This window comes from Nerophis lumbriciformis, linkage group LG09 (genome assembly GCF_033978685.3).
Source record: "Nerophis lumbriciformis linkage group LG09, RoL_Nlum_v2.1, whole genome shotgun sequence".
In the NCBI taxonomy this organism is placed as follows: Eukaryota; Metazoa; Chordata; class Actinopteri; order Syngnathiformes; family Syngnathidae; genus Nerophis; species Nerophis lumbriciformis.
Window position 1 is genome coordinate 46,108,417 of NC_084556.2, and position 20,962 is coordinate 46,129,378.

At 41.0% G+C, this 20,962-nt stretch overlaps 1 protein-coding gene across 1 annotated transcript in view; it reads left to right on the plus strand.

The window, feature by feature from the left end:
* Positions 1-20,962, plus strand: part of auts2a (activator of transcription and developmental regulator AUTS2 a) — a 200,666-nt gene that overhangs the window by 97,831 nt on the left and 81,873 nt on the right. Inside the window, exon 3 of the mRNA XM_061963084.2 lies at positions 2,810-2,858. Within this exon, the coding sequence (XP_061819068.2) occupies positions 2,810-2,858 (49 nt within the window). The remainder of the gene's footprint in view (positions 1-2,809; positions 2,859-20,962) is intronic.

The following is a 20,962-nucleotide window of genomic DNA, read 5'->3' on the forward strand; positions in this document are numbered from 1 at the left end:
CCTGAAGCCTGACCTGCTGCTGACCTTCTACCGCTCGTCCATCGAGAGCCTGCTGACCTACTGTATTACGGTATGGTACGGCAGCTGCACTGCAGCAGACAGGGAGAGGCTGCAAAGAGTGGTCAAGACGGCTCAGAAGATCATCGGCCGCCCTCTCCCCTCTCTGACGGACATCTACACCTCCCGCTGCCTCAACAGAGCCAGTGCCATCATCAAGGACAGCGCCCACCCTGGCTCTGACCTGTTCCACCTGCTGCCCTCTGGGAAGCGCTACAGGTGCATTAAAACCAAAACAAACAGGCTAAAGAACAGCTTCTTCCCCAGGGCCATAACCATCCTGAACGGACTGCCCCATTGTCCCTCATAACTGCCTTCTCTTCGGTGCAATAACCCATTCCACCAACCACCCTGTTTTTGTTGTGTTTTTTTTTTTTCATGTATTTATTCATTTCACACCATATTCATTGCACTTCTACATTTTTTATATTTTTATATATTTGCACATTGTTTTTCTAGCATGCACACATCGCACTGTATGGAATGGCCTCAATCTCGTCACCTTGCGTAATGACAATAAAGCTGATTCTGATTCTGATTCTGATTCTAAATATAAATGAAAATATATGAAATACTTGACTTGGTGAATTCTAGCTGTAAATATACTCCTCCCCTCTTAACCACGCCCCCAACCACGCCCCCTCCCGAAACCGGAGGTCTCAAGGTTGGCAAGTATGATTGTACGGAATATGTACTATACTGTACAATCTACTAATACAAGTTTCAATCAATCAATAAATCAATCAAAAACCCGTCCCAATACAACCTAAACTGAATTTTCTTACAAAGTGAATTTTAACGAATTGAGTTTTTGAACACACAAATATTGCTCAAAAATATTTATTCAATTAAACTTTAACTTTAATATATTAAAAAAAAAAGTTCACAAAATTGAAAATACAAAACAATCAGTTACATAAATTCAGTGTCCAAAAAAGCTTTCGTCAAAAACACACACAAGAACCTTCATTCAATCGGGAATCGTAATATTTCAAAATAAGAGCCGATTCCGTTTTTGGAGGTACGGTTTAGTTTCCCTTCCCTCGCGGTGGGAGCAACATCCTGGCGTCTGACATCATCTGCAGTCCTCAGTGGAAGAAAGCGTTCCCCTCCTTTTCCCCTTTCGCTCCTCTCCCTGCTCGCAGTCTGCTTTGCGCTGTCGGGTCGCCTTTTCTTTTCTTTTTTTTTTGCCCGCCATTTTACTGCGAACGTAAAGACGCGATGTGTCACCCAGCGGTGAAGCGCCTCTAGACCCGGAAGTGGGTGGACCCGACCCGCCGTGAAGGCATCAGCGGCGCTCCGGCACTTGGTCACCGAATGGATGCGAGTTGGTGTGCCGTGGAAGGATGGAGAGTAGAAAACTACAAGAAAATAACTGCCTTTGCGAATTAGGCTTGATGGTTTGAGCTGCTTCCCCCCCCCCCCCTTTGGATTGCTTCTTCGGTGCAAACACAACCGGATCCCCCGGACCTCTTTTGGATATTGAGGAGAATAAACAACAACAAAAAAAAGGATATTTTTTTCTCCTGCTCGTCGTGCTTTCTAGAAAGAAGCTTCGAGACTCACGCTTTTCTTTGTCCGAAAGGTTCTGCTTTTTGGGGGTGCTTTCTTTCTCCTTCTTCACCTTTCTGTCAGCATGGCGGTCATTCGTGCACACGGAGTAGACTTTTTTTGTGGAATATACCGTTTCAAAAAAGAAGATTGACAACATACATTTAAGGTACAATAATATCTGACTTTAATTGCTGCTACAGTTCTATTGTTGACGTTATTCCAGCATTGTATTGTGTAGTTTATTAGTACATGCAGACTATTAACACAAGCGTACTAAGAGAATACAAATATGCTGCTGGCAACATAACATTACATATGCTGCTAAAATAATATTCTAAAGGTATTTTTAAATGGCAAATTATAGTCAACATGTGCAGCTTTTAATCAAATGTAATTGTCTTGCTTCCTTCACGTCCTTGGTGAAATCCAACAGAAGCTTTGAGTAGGAATAATTTAACAAAATATAGTCAGCTGAAGATTTGGTGTTATAGCTGTGCTATATTTTTATTGTCCAGTTTTGGTTTCAAATCCATATTTGGGGAGTTATTATTGAAGACACCGTCTTGGCGGCTTGTAGTTGTAGAGTCACGGAGCAACAGTGCCCCCACATGGACAAAAACTGAAGTGACGTTTGAATCTGACGTTGACATTGTGTTGAGGTGATCAATATTTATGTGGTTGACGTCATTATGTCATGTTTGATAAATACAAAATAAAAGATACGGTTGTGAAATATCAAATATTTAGCATGGTCTATTCTATTTAATTTAATTTTGATGTATTCGCTTTATCTCGTGTATTCCTATTTTTTTTACTTGAATTTAAGCCACACATTCTTATTTGTAACATTTGTATGTCTTATTCTTTCCCAAACAATGCACAGGTAGTGTAATTTTTTTAAACTCCTATTTGCTTATTGATGTTTTTCCCCAGCAAGAGGAAATGAACACAATATAAATGTAAACAAACATGTGAACTAGTGTCAACATTGCAGTTATAAATACAGTGAGTTCTGCTTTTTCTGACTCCTTTTCAGGCATGTTGATGAGTACAATGTAACCATGTGATGTTTCTTAAATGTCAAACTAATACACAATTCCATATTTTGTTGAATAAATGGAATTGAGCAACATCAACCAATTGTTTAACATTTTCTTAAAAAAAAAAAAAAATTCTAATTCTTCTGCTTTTTTTGTAGGTTTCTGATGCCAGCTCAGAGAAATTTTTCAGCACAGCTGCACTTAAAGGTACAGGTATGTTTTATTTAAATTTGATACAAGTGAACAGGTGTATTGCTATCTTGTAATTGTTCCGACATGGTGACATTAGCAAGGTTGTATGCAATGACAGACATGTCGTTCTGGACTTTTGTTTACCACGTACGTGTGTGATATGGCCGTTTTGAGGCAAAGTCGTGTTCCAGCACCGGGAGCTGTGCTGCAGTCAGAGGAGAGAGATGTTCATCTATTTATGGCCACATGCGACCTCATTATCAAGTCATTAATTTGATGTTAAAAGTATTATCCCCTCTCTAAGGTGAATGGACATTCCTGTGTAATGAGGGGGCGTTAGCGGGCGGGCCGAGAGGCGAGCCTTTAATACGAAAGTTATGACCCCGTCAGGGCTGTGGCAGAAACCGAGACGATTGCTGCTATCATGTCGCTGAGCTCATTTCCCCGCACTTTTTGTTGGCACAGACACATTCTCCGCATAGAGGCCTTTGATTTGTGGCGTCCATTGGGGGTGTCTCAAAGGCCTTGACAGGGAGGCTTCCTTTTGAGTGTGCTTCTCCATGGACTGATTTGGTTCCCTTGAAAGGATTAGGACCTCCTTTGTGCTGCTTAAATCAACAGAGGGCTACCCTTCCTTTGAAAGGACCGGGCCGGGGAACGCAGTACGCAAAATACGCTTATTTTCTCCTGTGCGGTCATCTCCCCCACCCCCCCCACCCCCCGGCCCATATATCCATCTTAACATCCCCTTTTCATCATCACCAGCCCTTCCTCCTCCCTCGCCATATGTCAGTGTCCCTTGCAACAGGCTAGTAAAAGAATCCAGGTGCTAAAAGAAGACGGAGCGTTGGTATTTTTATGGTGTTGGGATTAAAAGGTTGGCGGGTTTTTGTTGGCGAGGATTAGCAGCACTCCATAGGATCTAAACCTCAAGACCAACAACACATCCCATTGAATATACTGCTTACAGCCTCATTGATGAGTGTGTGTGCATGTGTGTGTGTTGTATGTGTTTGGCAGGTGCAAGTCATCTACATTTGTGTGATGCTGTGTGTGTCATTTGGTGGCATGTAGTAGTTGTGCAAGACAACTGCAACAATAGTGGGAATGTAGAAAAAAGTAGTGTTTATGATTCACAAAGCAAAAATATGACCACTAATGCTACACAGCTTTACTAGCTGCAGTCTATGTAAGAATGTCTTGTAATATATTAATAAGCATGGGTATTGTTTACGTTATTACAAATTCTAAACATGTCGCTTAAAACAATGCATTTGTATTTTTAAGGATTTTGTGTTATACAAGTTGAACTGGATTCTTGTTAAATATTTCAGTTGTGTAAATACAATAGTAATGGGCTTTGGTTGGAGTAAAATTTTTATAAACACAAACTATAACAAGAAAACCACCAACTATATTATAAGTCCTCCTAGGTTTTTTTGCGGACTGAAACAAAATGTCTGAATTCGCGACAAATTTTTTTGAAAGTTACGGCAAAAGTTGCAATGTTTTGAGGCATATTTTTTCAATAACATTTAATGTTTTAGGTGTTCCTTGTAACCTTAACCTCAAAAAGCACAGGATTTCAGCAAAAATCATAAAACAAATACTGTATTGGTGTTTTACTTGTTTTATACCACACATACTTAAAAAGAATAGACACTAAATGGCAGTCAAAGCACATACTCCAAGCCCACTCTCAAAGTACTGTTCTAATTAATTGTAACTAATAATAGTAATGATATGTTATAATTACAAAAATAAACACCTCCACAGGCTGCATTACTGTCTTCTATCTACTCTGTCATCCACAAGTTTCAGACATTCTTTGTGTTTGTTTTACACTTGAAAACTGTTTGTCCAGCTTAAACATTTGTTTATGTTCCAACACATTTGCCCCTGCATGTTAAGAGCATTAGCATTGCAAATATGAATATGTTTGTAATTATCTTACCCTGGATGAATACATTTTAAATAAATGTAAACTCGGAAGTAAATGTTTACATACCACATTTCTCAGAAGGCTTTGCACTTTAGACAGGAACAGGAAATAAAGTTAAAGTTAAAGTTAAAGTTAAAGTACCAATGATTGTCACACACACACTAGGTGTGGCGAGATTATTCTCTGCATTTGACCCATCACCCTTGATCACCCCCTGGGAGGTGAGGGGAGCAGTGGGCAGCAGCGGTGGCCGCGCCCGGGAATCATTTTGGTGATTTAACCCCCAATTCCAACCCTTGATGCTGAGTGCCAAGCAGGGAGGTAATGGGTCCCATTTTTATAGTCTTTGGTATGACTCGGCTGGGGTTTGAACTCACAACCTACCGATCTCAGGGCGGACACTCTAACCACTAGGCCACTGAGTAGGTCTGAGCTACGCAGGAGGATGGAAATTATGTTGTTTGATCAATTAAAGTTTTGATATTGTTGCACATTGTTGGTCCTGCTTCATCGACACAAGAAACAAACATGAGTTTTGATTAGACAATTGACATGCACGTTTGAGCACTGCTCAGAAACATATTTGATTGGTGAAAATGACGCTGATTGGCCAAAATGTGCGGGGAAGTTGTGGGCATTGGACAAAGTTTTGAGGCTGTGTATAATTTCCGCCCACTTTGCGTGCGTTGGCGCGATCGCGACATTGTGAATTCCTAGAGGGACTGGAATATGTTACCATTAGTGGTTTAATAGTTGAGTTTATAGGACTAGATAGTACAAACCCTATAGATAATTGGTACTTGGTGTAGCGGTGGGGATGAAGGGCTAAACACTTCACAGGGGTCTTCAGGTGAGCACCCTCTTCCATTGGTGTTTTGTTGAAAAGCCCATAACACCTCCAAAGGGCTCACAAGCGACACCTGGCATCCCAGGTATGCCCCCCTCTGCTTTTACCCCTCTATGGTCGCTTTGCAGCCCAGTTGGGGTCCTTTCTCTTCATCCATAGCCAGCGGCTGCTTTGTTCGGCAGCATCTGACAGTGACTTGACGGCTTGTCTTTAGGCTTGTCCCCGCATTCCCATTCCCTTAAGAAGCTTGGTTGTGGACGTGGCAGCAAATCCTCTACACCCAACCCCAACCGGAAGAGCCTGTGAAGGCCAGCCATGTTGTTTTGCCTCAGTTGCTATGTCAGAGTACTTCAGTCGATTTGGTCTTTAAGATCTCGTAGACCGTTAGCGGCCAAATCAGGTGCGGGAGCAATCCAAACTGCAGGCACCACAGTTTCAACTTGCCAGGAAGAAAGGTCTTGTCTATACTGACAAAGCCTTCGATGGTTTCTTACTTCAGCTGATCACTCCGGTCTGCATCCTAGAGGCTTGCATTGTACCTTGTCCTTGGGACTCGACTGCCTGTTCTGACACCAAAGGAATGAGTGTATACATTAATTAAGGGAGAAGTTGAAATACCAGTAACATTTCTTGCAATAATTATAATTATATGTTTGCATGGGTCAGACTCAAAATTATAGCAGGAACGGTATAAGTACTCAAATTATAATGAAGTTATAAAAAATAATTAGCATTAACATCTCAGGGCATTCAAACGATCGCAACTGGACTGCTTGGTTTGTCTTGGAAGATGTTTCGCCGCTCATTCGAGTAGACTTCATCAATTGGTGCTCATAGATTTAGGACTAAGTCTAAGCCTACTCCGATGAGCAGCGAAACGTCTTCCAAGACAAACTAAGCAGTCCAGTTGCGATCGATTGAATGCCCTGAGATGACAATGACCTTGATGGATGAGAACCTTCATAGACAATTATCATTAACGTTATACTTTTTTGTATATTGTGTATCTACATTTTAAGCAAAAGCGTGAACTATTATATTAATTTATTATCTTAAAGTGAAGCTGCACTTTTTGGGGGGAATTTTGTTCACACATTTTTTTTACAATCATTCACAATCATTATGAGAGACAAAAACACATATCTTTTTTTTTTTTTTTACAGATTTTAAAGATGATAAAAAACGCTTGAAAGATGTGGCTAATGGGAGTCACCACTGTAGCCTTCAAAGCCCTTTAAACAACTTCAAAACCCTCCATCAACGTTTTACATACACACTGCAAGTATATATATATATATATATATATATATATAATGTAATAACAGACAAGTTCATAACAATATGTAATATGTACAAATTATACGACATTTTGATCATTTTAATCAATGCCGAGACTGATTTATTCAGCGCATTGATTACCGTTTCCATAGCAGTGCACGTCCGACTTCTGGTAACAACTGTGTGTTCTGGAAACAAATACGTGAGTGTTCTAATCATGGCAGAATCGATAACAGACAACGAAGACAACTATTTTTGGACAAATGAGAATTCACAACCTTATCTTTCTGAAGCTGAATATATGGAGGATGAACTGCTGCTTGTAAAAGCGAGCACAAAGGAAGCGTGAGTGAGGTGAAAGTGACTTCATATATATATAAATATATATATATATATATATATATATATATATATATATAGTCATTGGTTGTAAAACATTTGAAAATTATCGGTTCAAATTTTCATTCTCGTGCATCCCTAATATTTAGCAAAGGTCATTTTGATGGAGCAATGACTCATTAGTTTGCAGCTGTTTCGCAAATCCCTCATCTATTTATTTCCTATCATCATGCATCATAAGAAAGTATTTTCATTCTCGCTGTAAGCATAATCTGTATTTTTTCCCGATGACTTACTTTCTCTTCCCATGTCCCAAACGTTGAGGCTTGGTTATGACCAGGAAACAACTTTATTATGTAGGAGTCGTTAGATGTAAGCTTTAATTAGCATGGCTGTCAGTGTGTCAGTGTTTCTGCAGGTGTTATTACAATATGCAAAGTGATGAATAAACGGTATGAGACTGAGTTCAGTGCACAGTGTAGTGACTCTCACCCAACTGCCAAACACGTATTTCACCACGCTTTACTGGAGTTAATGTGAAAATGAAGCGCACTGTGTCGGTGAAGTGTGTTGGGCTTGAGTTCCTCCATCACCCGGGGAGGGAGTATAAGTGTGATGTGGAAGGTGTAATTTTCAGTGCTGATGGCATTGTTTAAAAAAATAACAGAGACAAAAGCTAGGGTGAGCTTAGAGCTGAAGAGCTCCCTGGATTGCCATGAAGAGCTCTGTCGGCTACAAAGTGTCCTAAAGTGTGTGACTTGTGTGGGAGGCTTGTGTTTCTCTCATCGCTTCATTCTCTCGGTTCCATGAGAGCTGGTGATGGAGCTGTGTGCACTTCATTCCCGGGCAGCCACCTGCTGTAATCCCAAGTGATATAGTGGGTCGCCCCGCCGCCCCTGGAAGCCATTCAGTTAACTGGAAAGAGAACCTTTCACAGCCCTAACTCCCCCTTTCGCTGCCCTTGCTCACCTCACGCAGACTTCTGGCCTCTGTGTGGGTTTGTGTGTTGAGAAATCAGCGCTGTTGTTGTGGATCTTGACCTTGTGTGCAATGGAAAGATGACCTGAGTACAGTTTGGCTTTTGTGCCTTCTGAGGGATGATTGCAGTCAAGGACGATATCTTTTTACTTGCCTGGGGCCTGGACATCACTGACCCCTGAACCCCTCCTTCTTAAAACCACCACGGTGCAATAAAGTTTTCCTCTGCTGCTGGACCACACATTGAATGGTATTTAAAAAGCATTAGTCGTTTCTAGGGCTGTCAAAGTTAACACGTTAACGCATGTGATTATTAAGATTTGTATCACGTTGAATAAATAATAAATGGAAAAAGATAAATTACAGTGTTTGTTTTGACCGCCATAAGGTGGCGCGCATTGCACAGACACTGATCAGTTTATCTGCATTCACCACAGATACATGTACCGTATTTTTCGCACCGGAGTATAAATGATAAATAAATGGGTTGTACTTGTATAGCGCTTTTCTACCTTCAAGGTACTCAAAGCGCTTTGACACTACTTCCACATTTACCCATTCACACACACATTCACACACTGATGGAGGGAGCTGCCATGCAAGGCGCTAACCAGCACCCATCAGGAGCAAGGGTGAAGTGTCTTGCTCAGGACACAACGGACATGACGAGGTGGGGATTGAACCAGGGACCCTCGGGTCGCGCACGGCCACTCTTACACTGCGCCACGCCATCCCTAATAAGTCGCACCTGCCGAAAATGCATAATAAAGAAGGAAAAAAACATATATAAATCGCACTGGAGCTCGGCCAAACTATGAAAAAAACTGCAACTTATAGTCCGAAAAATACGGTAGTTAAAACATTTATTTTCTAAATTGACAGCCAATGCCTCATCGCAATGCTGCGATGAGGTGGCGACTTGTCCAGGGTGTACCCCGCCTTCCGCCCGATTGTAACTGAGATAGGCTCCAGCGCCCCCCGCGACCCCAAAGGGAATAAGCGGTAGAAAATGGATGGATGGATGGACAGCCAATGCATCGACAGTGTCGCCAACTTGGCGACTTTGTCACTAAATCTGGTGACATTGCAATCCTCTTGGCGACTTTTTTTTTATAAACAGCTACTAGCTAAAAATCTAGCGACTTTTTCCAGTTTTATTGGAGACTTTTTTTTTGTCTTGAAGACTCTGACGTGCAGCAGTACTGTCCTCAACGAGCAGTGACGGGTGCTACTGTGAGCCTCTCCCCCGTTCCAAAACACTCACAGGCGGTCACTTTAAAAAAGTAATTAACTATAGTTACTTGGAACTTAACCAAAAAAGTAATTTAATGTGATGTCAGCAAGGGTTTCAGTTAACCAGTATTTGTAGTTAGCAGCGGTAGTTTCTTGGGCTCTGTCGGCTGCTCTGTTGAATATTTTCACCAGATTGTGTTACCTCTGGTAAATAAAGAGATTGAATGTGCTTTAAATATGTTATTGTCCATAAACAGGGTATTATTTGGATTGCAAGCTTTTCACTTCAATCATTGTTTTGTTGTTCACTAATGAAGTGCTTTATGTAATTGCCTATTTGTTATGTATTACTGCTTTTCTTTATTGCCTATTTATTATATATTACTCTTTTTCTTAATACTTGCTGGAACCTTAATCCAAATTTTGTGGCAACATGTGCACATGTGTACGGGTATGACAAATAAATCTCTTTGAATCCTTGAATTATTCCCACGGCAAGTAGTAGCATTGTGTATGTGTGCGTGTGTTGTTGTCTTGCTGTCACTGTGTGATTATGCCTCTTTCTATTTGATATCAAGTTCATTTTGATATCAAATAGTAAAAATATATTTCCTGGATTGAATTTGCTGTGCTTCTGACGCTGTCTTGTTGACGTATAACCATATCAGAAGTAGCAAGACTATCGCTATCAGTCTCATCTGGTACGGGACCATGGAAATCTGACTTATGTGTGTGAATGCTTTCACACAATTAAAACAAAGCATCGCAAAAGCCCGTGGCGGGTTTTGACGCACTGTGAATTCTGCCCAGTGCTCTGAATGTCAAAATAAAAGAACTCAAAAAGCGCAGGTTAACGGCGGGAGTAACTATCAAAGTCAGCATCAAAGTATATTCTATATCGGTATGTCGGTAATGTCTCAAATATATATCTCTTTCTAAAAGATATTGGTATAACTTGTATTACCGGTATACTGCCCAGCCCTAAAGCCAATGAACACAAATAATTCAAAACAAGTTTTGCTTTCATTTAATTATACTTCAAATTACAGTGCATTCACTGCGTCTTACTCTGAGCAACATTCTAATTTGTATAATGTTATTTGTAGTCCAAATATAAATTGTACTTTTTATGCAATCATGTTCTAAGAACTAAATAAAGTGCTTCCTCTGCAAGGCAATACATCTGCTGGAATAAAATACAATAAAAAATGTAACGTTGTTCATTGCATGCACATAAATAATACCCTCCAACATTGAGATTAAAGAAGTGCAAATGGATAAACACAGGCTTTTCACTGAAGTATCCTGGGCTCCTTGTTAGTGTGCACTGATGTTAAAGACAATGTACACTTCATTGTACATGTATGATATCACTATATTGATGATTAAATGCATTATGGTTCCACGATAGTTTTGCAGCAGCACACACACAAGCTGTCCGGTTTGGATGTGCAGATCGGCTGATTCAGGTGATCACTCTGTGCATTGTGCTCCTTTCTCATCATACATTGTCCATCCATCCATTTTTTCCCACTTGTCCCTTTCTACTGCATTCGGGCGGAACATTGTACCTTGGGTAAATTATTTCACCATAGTAAGCTGCTTTTTAGCGGGAGTTTGTTTTTGTTGCGGTCTTGTTCGCTTCGAAAAGGGTTGCATTTCACCCACTTTGTTTTCAGTTGCTGAAATAAGTTTGTTGTGCTGTGGCCTTTTTCAAAGAAACTTTCAAGCGTGCAGTCGTTTGTTTGACACCTGTTGCCGCAAATCTAAAGCAAGGACGACACTTGTCTTTTCTTAAGAACAAACGTCTCGCTCTCGTTAACATTAGCATAAGGGGGACGGTGTGGCGCGGTTGGGAGAGTGGCCGTGACAGCAACCTCAGGATCCCTAGTTCAATCCCAGCCTTCTACCAACCTTGTCACGTCCATTGTGTCAGCGCTCCTGAGAATTGTACTTTATAGCCTATGGAATCATAACTAAGCCATCATTCGAGGACAAGCCTGAACCAACTATACATGGAGTTTTAAATGTGAGCGATTCCTGAGTATTCCTGTAATGCTTCTGCAGCTTCACTTCCCTTCCTGTTGCCTCCAGCACTACAAAGAGGTCGTTTAGAGTTTGTTCCCCAAAACCCTGAGGTTAGAGACTAAGTAAATCCATCCATCTTAATGCACTTATTGTAGCACCAGGAGAGTTGCAGGGAGACTGTGTAAACACTCGCCATATCCGACATGCCACGCTAAACCCAAAGAGCCTGGAATCCATCAGGCCCAAAATGAAAGGTCTACATCTCAAACACAACATTTTAACGGGCTGCACTCCAGGGATCAAAGTGAGTGATTTTGTTTTCCACTGGTCCACCGTCTGTTTGATTGGCAGTTAAGCTTAATGGGCAATAAATGTTTCATATAAAAACAAATCTGTGGCAGAATGTTTTGTTGCGCTATGTAAGACTGAAATAATTCATGGAAGAATGCTCTATTTGAAAATGTAGTGTAGGTTAACACAACCTTAAAGGTGCAGTGTTTAGGGGAGGCTTGCAATAAGTTGAATGATGCAAACACATTTGTTACTGGATACTTTCTAACTTTATATTTGTAAGTGATATGCAACTCTAATTATTTGATATTTGTCTATATTGACAAATGTGATGTTTTAGACTGCAATATTGTTTAATTAAGGACACTTATTACGTGTGTCTGTATGGACCACTCTTCCACGCACAGCACAGGTGAACCCGGAAGGACATCCCCCACTCAATTATACCCACTCAACGTCCATTGCCACTGATTACCCTAGACGCAGGGTCCCTACATCTGCGGTCCCTTCTCAAAGTTTCTGGTTTTTTCCCCCCAACTGGGGTCTTTTGAGTTTTTCTTTGCCCAGATGTGTGTTTAGATTAGGGGATGTTGTTTTGAATTTTTAAAGCCCTATGAGACACTTGTGATCAAGGGTTATATAAATAAATTGATTGATTTTTTTTTCTTTTATGTCTTGTTTTTGTGCTATTGTGTGATTAGCTGTACTATATCCTAGTTCAGTGTTTTTCAACCACTGTGCCGTGGCCGTGAGATACAGTCTGGTGTGCCGTGGGAGATGATCTAATTTCACCTTTTTGGGTTAAAAATATTTTTTGCAAACCAGTAATTATAGTCTGCAAATGATGTGTTGTTGTTAAGCTCGGCAGAGTAACCGTGTATTACTCTTTCATATCAGTAGGTGGCAGCAGGTAGCTAATTGCTTTGTAGATGTCGGAAACAGCGGGAGGCAGTGTGCAGGTAAAAAGGTGTCTAATGCTTAAACAAAAAATAAAAAAAAAGGTAAGTGCCCCTAAGAAAAGGCATTGAAGTTCATGGAAGGCTATGCAGAACAAAATTAAAACTGAACTGGCTACAAAGTAAACAAAAACAGAATGCTGGACGACAGCAAAGACTTACTGTGGAGCAAAGATGGCGTCCACAAAGTACAATTCGAACATGACATGACAATCGACAATGTCCCCACGAAGAAGGATAAAAACAAAGTAGATGCGGGAAATATCGCTCAAAGCCACCAAAATAAGAGTGCAAGACAAGAACTAAAACACTACACACAGGAAAACAGCAAAAAAAGTCCAAATAAGTCAGGGTGTGATGTGACAGGTGGTGACAGTACACCTACTTTGAGACAAGAGCTATAGTGATGCATGCTTGGTTATGGTTTAAAGACATATCCAACAATTGCGACAACAACTTTTTACTGTCAACTGAGTTTTGTTTTTTAATGATTTCTGCTGGTGGTGTGCCTCTGCATTTTTTCAACGCAAAAAATGTGCCTTGGCTCAAAAAAGGTTGAAAAACACTGTCCTAGTTGTCCTTTTTGTAAAGGACTTTACTAAAATGTAAGAAAAAAAACAACCATAGCCTAAGGCTGAGAATATTGCCCAGCCTCACGACATACGTTTTTTATATTGATCGATATCGATAATTATTCATACTTTTTATGACTTATTTAAGCCTGACGATAAATACGGTAAAACAATTTCCAACTTACCAAAGGTGCTATTTATCAGTGGAGAAAGTGTCAGGTAGCCAAGTAGGATGAGCGCAGCTAAGGTAATAAAAATATAAAAGTAGATTTGAAAGTAGTTGCCGTTTTGAGACACTAGGTGGCAGTAGTGTATAAGATATTGAACACTACACAGAGTAGTTTGAGAAGCTCCTCATTAAACCGACACATTTGAAGTGTCAGGATGGTGCTGCCCAGTCTGCATTAAAACTAAGAAAACTAAAGACAAGTTTCTATTATTGAGTTGATATATCAGGATGTCACAGTTTCTCTTCTCACTCAATGCAGAGAATCCAGAGAAAGACAGAAAAACGGCGTCACCAAACTTGGTAATTGATACTGTTATGTGTTTGGATGTTAGCGTGGGCCTCCCATTGCTCAGTGAATACTGTTACTCGATTGGCTGTTAGCGTGTCCCTCCCAATGCTCAGTGACACTTCCTGTTTCCTGTTTTCGGAGCGCGCGAGTGACTATTTTCAACTAATCTTGCTTCATAATTTCTGGTTTCTCCCAACCAAAAAATATAAATATATTACAAATGTTGTATCGATCGCATTTTATATTGATATCGATCATGTGTCCAGGCATGTGATTTTTCCGTCTAAAGTCGGAATTCCGTCTTTTTTAATCTCGGGAAAAGAAAAAAAAATTATCTCCCGTTTTTCCGTTTTTTTTTCCGACCCTAAATCAAGATTCGTTTATATTACGCCGTAGTTGATTGGTCGATATGTTCCTTGTGACCAATCAGGACATCTGTTATGAATGATGACGTTAATAACGTCATCATTCATAATGGTTATTACCGCCATTTTCCATATGTAAACGATGTCGGTTCTCGAGAGAAAGGACGCTTTACGAGTAAAAGAAATTGATAAACATGTCAAAAATAAGTTTCGATGGGACTGGATGGAAAGGGAAATCACTGATACTGTTGGGAAGAAGGAAGTTACGACTTTGTTCGGTGATTTTATTCGGAAAATCGATCATCCCGGAAAGGTTTTGTGCACGTGGTGTCATGATCATATGGATTATGGATCACGAGGTTTCAAGGCTTTGGAAGTACATGCGAAACACCAAAAACATATGAAACAACTTGAAGCAAGGTATGTTCTATTAATGATGTTTTCATGTCTTTAAACACTAAAATATTTTCTTCAAATGGTGCTGTCTTTGTTAATTTTAGCATGTTAAATTGGTGAAAAACCAGGAGCTTCGGGGGGCGTCGCCCCCCAGACCCCCGGAAATTGTTTGTCTTTTTCATTGTGGTCAAATCACATGTCTGTGTGTCTATCGCGATATGTATTGATATCTTTTTATACGTCCAGATCTAACTGATACCATGTAAATAAACAGACAATATTAAGTCATATGTCTTTTACTAAAGTGTAAGTAAAACAAATACAAAGCAATAATATACAAAACGATATGATTTAGCATTAGCCTGATTTAGCATTAGCCTGTTAGCATTAGCATTTGGTTCACTCGGGTTGAGGCCAATAACTACACAAATGGCGTGTCACTTAATACTTTTACACCACGTAACGTAGTATACGGTGAATATTTTATGTGACTTACCTTTGTTTCACTTGTCCTTCATTTCACATTTCTCTTTAAACTACAAGTTCGGAGTCCCAGTAAGCTGTTCCCCTCGCCGCTTCGAAGTCCGGCCCAAACTGTGTTCAGCAAATCAGCGGTCGACAGCACAGTCCGCCCCTCAAAGGTTCTTGGTGGTACTTCAGAAAGTCCCACCTCGCGATTAGGAACTGGAAATACTTCCTTTCGAACTAAATCTACCCGGGTAGCTTTTGGTGGATACACAGGGGCATGTTTGGCTAAATCCAGTAAAAGTTCCTAGAGTGGAAAAATGCCTCTTGTGTGCTTGTTGGAGGACATTTAGAGGTTAACTGACTGTCCAGCTTTGCACAAGTAAACACACAGCAGGACTGCTTGTATCGGAGATTATATCACACATTTTAAATGGAAGCACATGATTTCGGGCAGATATCAAAATCTGATCAAAATTCAGGACACCCCTACTTGGGATTCCTATTCAACTGCACAATGCCATCAATGTATAGCGGGGCCCATACAACCCCAATGCTAACAACACCCACAATAAAAAAACATTAAATGAACACCATTGGCATTGTGTCATAAAAATTAGCATTATTTTTGTTGAGACTGAACTTTTCTGTAAGTGTACCCACTGCGTTGCGGCAGGCCAGTGTTTAACCCACCCAACGTCATTCTAGAAAGATATGGCATTTGAAGGTGTTTTATGGTCACAGTGCAAGTGATGGATGTGAGTTGGAAATGCAGGCTGACGGATAGAACAAAAGGCTGTTGAATGTGCGGGGCAACGCAACGCTTCCCTTATCCCAGGAGGAATTCTCCCCCATCACCATCACCAGTGACCATTGATCCAATGCGACATCAGCCACTCTGCTGCCAACTGTGCCGTATTAACAGGGTCAACGCACAACTCGCACAAACCCACACACACACACAAACACACCACTTATCAAGAGCAGGGCATTCCCAGTGCACGCTGACGGTGTGTGCAGGCCAATCATGCCTGTGTCAGTCCCTAAGTCCCTGCAGCAAAGGTGACATTGCCCGAGAGTGAGAAGACCTACTTAATGAGGCATCGTGGTGGCTCAGGAGTGTGTGTGTGTGCACAGCAGCAGGAGATCTGATTTCCGCCACCACAAGCCCAGCTAGTGTGCATTACCACAAAACCTCCAGAAGCGTGCAACCCAACCCTTATTACTTCCATATATGCTTAGAGACACTCTTCTTTTGTTAGCCAACACGTTGGACACCACTGCTTTACTTATTTCACCAGGAAGGCCTGAGGGCCATTTGCTGAACACAGGTCACAGCAAAAATTGGAATATAAAGCAAAAAGGTATAACACAATGAGAAAGGCTTGAATGATATACTGTATGTATTAGCCTTTTTAACAGATGACATGTAGCACAATATGAATCATTGCAGTGAAGGAATATTAATAAAAACAATTAGCTTTTTATATGTCAAAGATCCAACGGCACTGTTGTATTTTTCTGGTACACCTACTGCCTGAGGCTAAGCCAATCAGTGGCCACGATCCTATACAGGGTGCACTGATTGGTTTGATCTCATCCCCTGGCCAAGGCTACTACTGTATTTTTCGGACTATAAATCGCCGTTTTTTTCATAGTTTGGCCGGGGGTGCGACTTATACTCAGGAGCGACTTATGTGTGAAATTATTAACACATTACCGTAAAATATCAAATAATATTATTTAGCTCATTCACCTAAGAGACTAGACGTATAAGATTTCATCGGATTTAGCGATTAGGAGTGACAGTTTGAGTGATTGTTTGGTAATTATATAGCATGTTCTATATGTTATAGTTATTTGAATGACTCTTACCATAATATGTTACGTTAACATACCAGGCACGTTCTCAGTTGGTTATTTATGCGTCATATAACGTACACTTATTCAGCCTGTTGTTCACTATTCTCTATTTATTTTAAATTGCCTTTCAAATGTATATTCTTGGTGTTGGGTTTTATCAAATAAATTTCCCCAAAAAATGTGACTTATACTCCAGTGCGACTTATATATGTTTTTTTTCCTTCTTTATTATGCATTTTCGGCCGGTGCGACTTATACTCCGGAGCGACTTATACTCCGAAAAATACGGTATATAATATTGATAAGTTTATCAGCCAAAAATATGTCAAACATATTTCAAATCTGCGACAGAGTGAAGCCTCAAACTTTGAAGCGCGATATTACGTGGAACGACTGTATTGCATAAATGGACAGCCCAAAAAAAGTGAATATCAGCCGCGGGCTCAACACTACAATTTTTACGGTACAACAGCACCATGAGTGAGGCGTTTATCCCTATTCTGCTTTATACAGTGGTGTGCCGTCAGGGCCAGCAAGGCCTTCTCTGCTGGCCTAACATAACCAGAAATCATGATCAAAATTAAAGATAAAATAATTGTTTTATTTACTTTCCCTAAATATCTAAAAGTATTCATATTCTCTTCATGTCATATTATGCTCGTTCCAGTGCTGTTGCTTTTAGTTTTAGTTTGTATCCAATCAGAATTCAGCTAGCATATGTTGCCATGCTGTACGAAATCTGCCTGAGGCTTTCAGAATTAACAATGCGGGCGTCCGTGCACTGTAAGTGAACGGGGACATACAAGTGATAGACAGTTGCGATAGCCAATCAGATCACGAGTTGTTGTCAGTAAGGCCTTCTAGCTGGCCTCACTTTGAACGTGACATTTACGCGTCCTGTGACTCATCCTGGGACCGTTAGCGGATGAATTTGAGAACACATAGAGTTGAGAGACAGTTGCGATAGCCAATCAGATCACAAGTTTTGATAGTAGCCTATCTAAGTAGCCTGATGTTAACGAGACTGTGATTGGATACTCACTTGTCATTCCAAAGTGAGTATCCATTCACAAGTTTCAATTTAGTAGGAAGCGGGAAGTGTTGTGCCGTAGCCATATATATATATATATATATGTGTATATATATATATATATATATATATATATATATATATATATATATATATATATATATATATATGGCAGATATATATTTGCAAGGCCATTTTCAAGAAGGATATTTAAAGAGAAACTACATCTTTTGAGACGATGTCGGCCAATCCCGGAAACTAGCTCAGCTGTTCTGGCGTTGAAATGGGGAAATGCTCGCCATTTCCACTCGAATAAGCCGACGACGAGGGGTACCACTGGCTTATACGGCGTCGAAAAGGTTCTATAAATTGTGAGTGCAAATATTTTATTTTTTTACTTTTAATATGTTTTTTGATATTGAAATTTTGACAGTACCACATAATATATATTTTAATTGCTGATGCGTTATAATAGTTTTTTTTAAATGCGCCAGAAAATACGCAGTAGGGCGTAAATGTGTTTCTGTATAGTATTTCTCCAGCCAAGGTCATGTGGTGACATAAATTATGGTATTTTGAGAGGTAGTTATTGAAGTCGGACATCACTGAAGGCCTGGGTGGGAAACACACGGCCCGCCACTTAGTAGTGGAGATCATCTCATTTGATAGATGGCAATTAGTTCGCCCTGTAGAAATACCATCAATGATTGAGCTTGAAAGAGGTCTGTATGTATTAAATCTGAGTAGACAAACTTTGACTGGCCAAATGAAATGACTCGTGTGTGTCAAGTTGGGCCCCACTTTGGGCACCGCTGCAGGCACAACTCAGTCTAAACGTTTTAATACATTATAAACATACGCATTTATACTTAATTGGCATTCGTCTTCCCTTCACAGTTGAGCTTTACTCCCCAGAAAACATAAACAAATGATGCATTCACTCTGTAATTCACAACAGCCAGAAAAGTGCTTTTTACAGGCGCTTAGACTGCAGTCTTACAACGTGTAGAACTTTCAAAGAAGAGGTCAAGTTAAAGACTCTTTTCTGTTTGACTGTCGGCTCCCGTGGACCCAGAGGTGGGTCAGTTGCTGTGCAAGTGAAAGTGTAAACATCGACCTTTTAAAGAGGCAAAAAAGCCGAAAGAGAAAAGAGCACAAGGGCTCTGATCAGGATTGATGAAAGCAAGGATTTAATTGCTCCCACAAGAGAAGAGGTTATATCTTTTATGCCCCCCTGGCCTCTTTCTGGTGAACGCCGCAGTTCTCATAAATATTCAGGGCCAAAAGCACTGATGAGCCGCAGAGTGGATTAAAGAGAACTACACAGCGGGTTGGTGGTTTGTTCACTGATCTTTTGCATGTGTTTCTGCTCTGCACACAGTCTGGTTTTAATTTGTCTCAACCCATATTTTATTATATTTCCACAGGCTACTATTACATACAGACCCAAATGCTGGAAGTTGTGATAGGAGCTGTCAGAGCTATAGGGGAACATTGCCCCCTGGTGGTGGATGTGATCTCTTTAAGCGAGTGTGTGCTGTGCTGAATGATGATGAAGTGAGCTGAACGTTGAAGGATGTGCTTGTTTTCAAAGCAAACAGTGTTCGGTTTTATCGCCGTTATTTGCTTCTCCTTGCCTGGCTTGTTGCCACATTTCCTCTAAGCCCGCCCGAACCCATCATTGTCCATCCAGCTGTCACCATCTGCTAATGATTAAGCTGCTCCTGGTGGGAGCTATTTGATTTCAGGGTTCTGTTGCATTGGACTGTAAACACTTGTAGAGAAAATAAATCCCAGAAGAGATCGCATTTTCAGGCCTTTCAAGCCAAAAGCAAACAGACAGTTGTGCTTGGACATGCGGTATGTTTTGTGGAGCCGTCAGCATATTGAGACCAGGAGAATGTGCCAGGGCATTTAATCGAGAAAGCTGTATTTGGAAGCATTTTCCTTCAACTCTGCCCAGTCAGTGTGTTGTGGTTCTGTGATGTATGAATCCTCCAGCCATAGGCGACACTAGCCAGACTGTCTGAGGCCGTGTCCTCGTTGACTAGGGGGCCATGCACAGAGCCGGCATTGTTCCATCGGAGTAACCTAAACCATGAGCCAGCCGCTGCCCAAAGGGGGATATCAGGTTGTGTTCTCCCTACCAATTCAACAATCCTCACTTAATCTCCGAGGCTTGACAAGAAAGCAGAGAGGCAGCTGACTGTTTAGACGACTGAGCAGTTCAAATAAACAGCTCAAATCCCAACCAGCCTCACTTAATCTAACCACCCTCCACCCCCCACCGAGTAATGCAGCCTTGCGGCCGCGGCTCATCGCGCTCGGGCCTGCCAAAACCCCTTAGCTAATTTGTGGTGTTATTTTGGAAAGCATGTTGATGTGGCTGTGCTGAGGGTTTTGCACAGAGAAGGCGAATGACGTAGGAATTAGGCCTCTCCTCCGAACTTGAATGCTGGCTTGGTTTACCACTACATCAGCAGGCCGCGTCACATTTGCAGTCCAAAAGCAATTTAGTACGTTAACAGGGTTTCCTCTGCCAAGATACCGGGCGTGGTCACCAGGACGTCATGAAGTAATTTGCATAATTTACTATGATGGTATGATTTTTTATTTAAAAAAGGCTCAAATGTATGCATACATTTAAAACAGATGTTATTAGTAATTAGTATTAACATGTTTTTTTTTATCCTTTTGCCATTATTTCAATTGTTCCTGCTTTTCGTACAAGGTACTTGTGAAGGGGGGCGTGGTCTGCGGGACTGCCGCGGAGCGGGGTGTGGAAGGACCGGCCTCGAAGCACAGCTGGCAGGTGATTGGATTACCCAGATGGGGCTGATCATCCATTCACCTGCCATGCTTATTAGCAGCAGCCGGTCCGAGACACGAGTGTTGGAGTTGGAGCGAGAGAGAGACACTAGAGAGCAAAGTAGAGACACGTCAGGCTGAAAAGTCCTATCTAGACACTGCCGAATAGCAAATCATACTGGTGGATGACAATAAAAGACTTGATCCAAC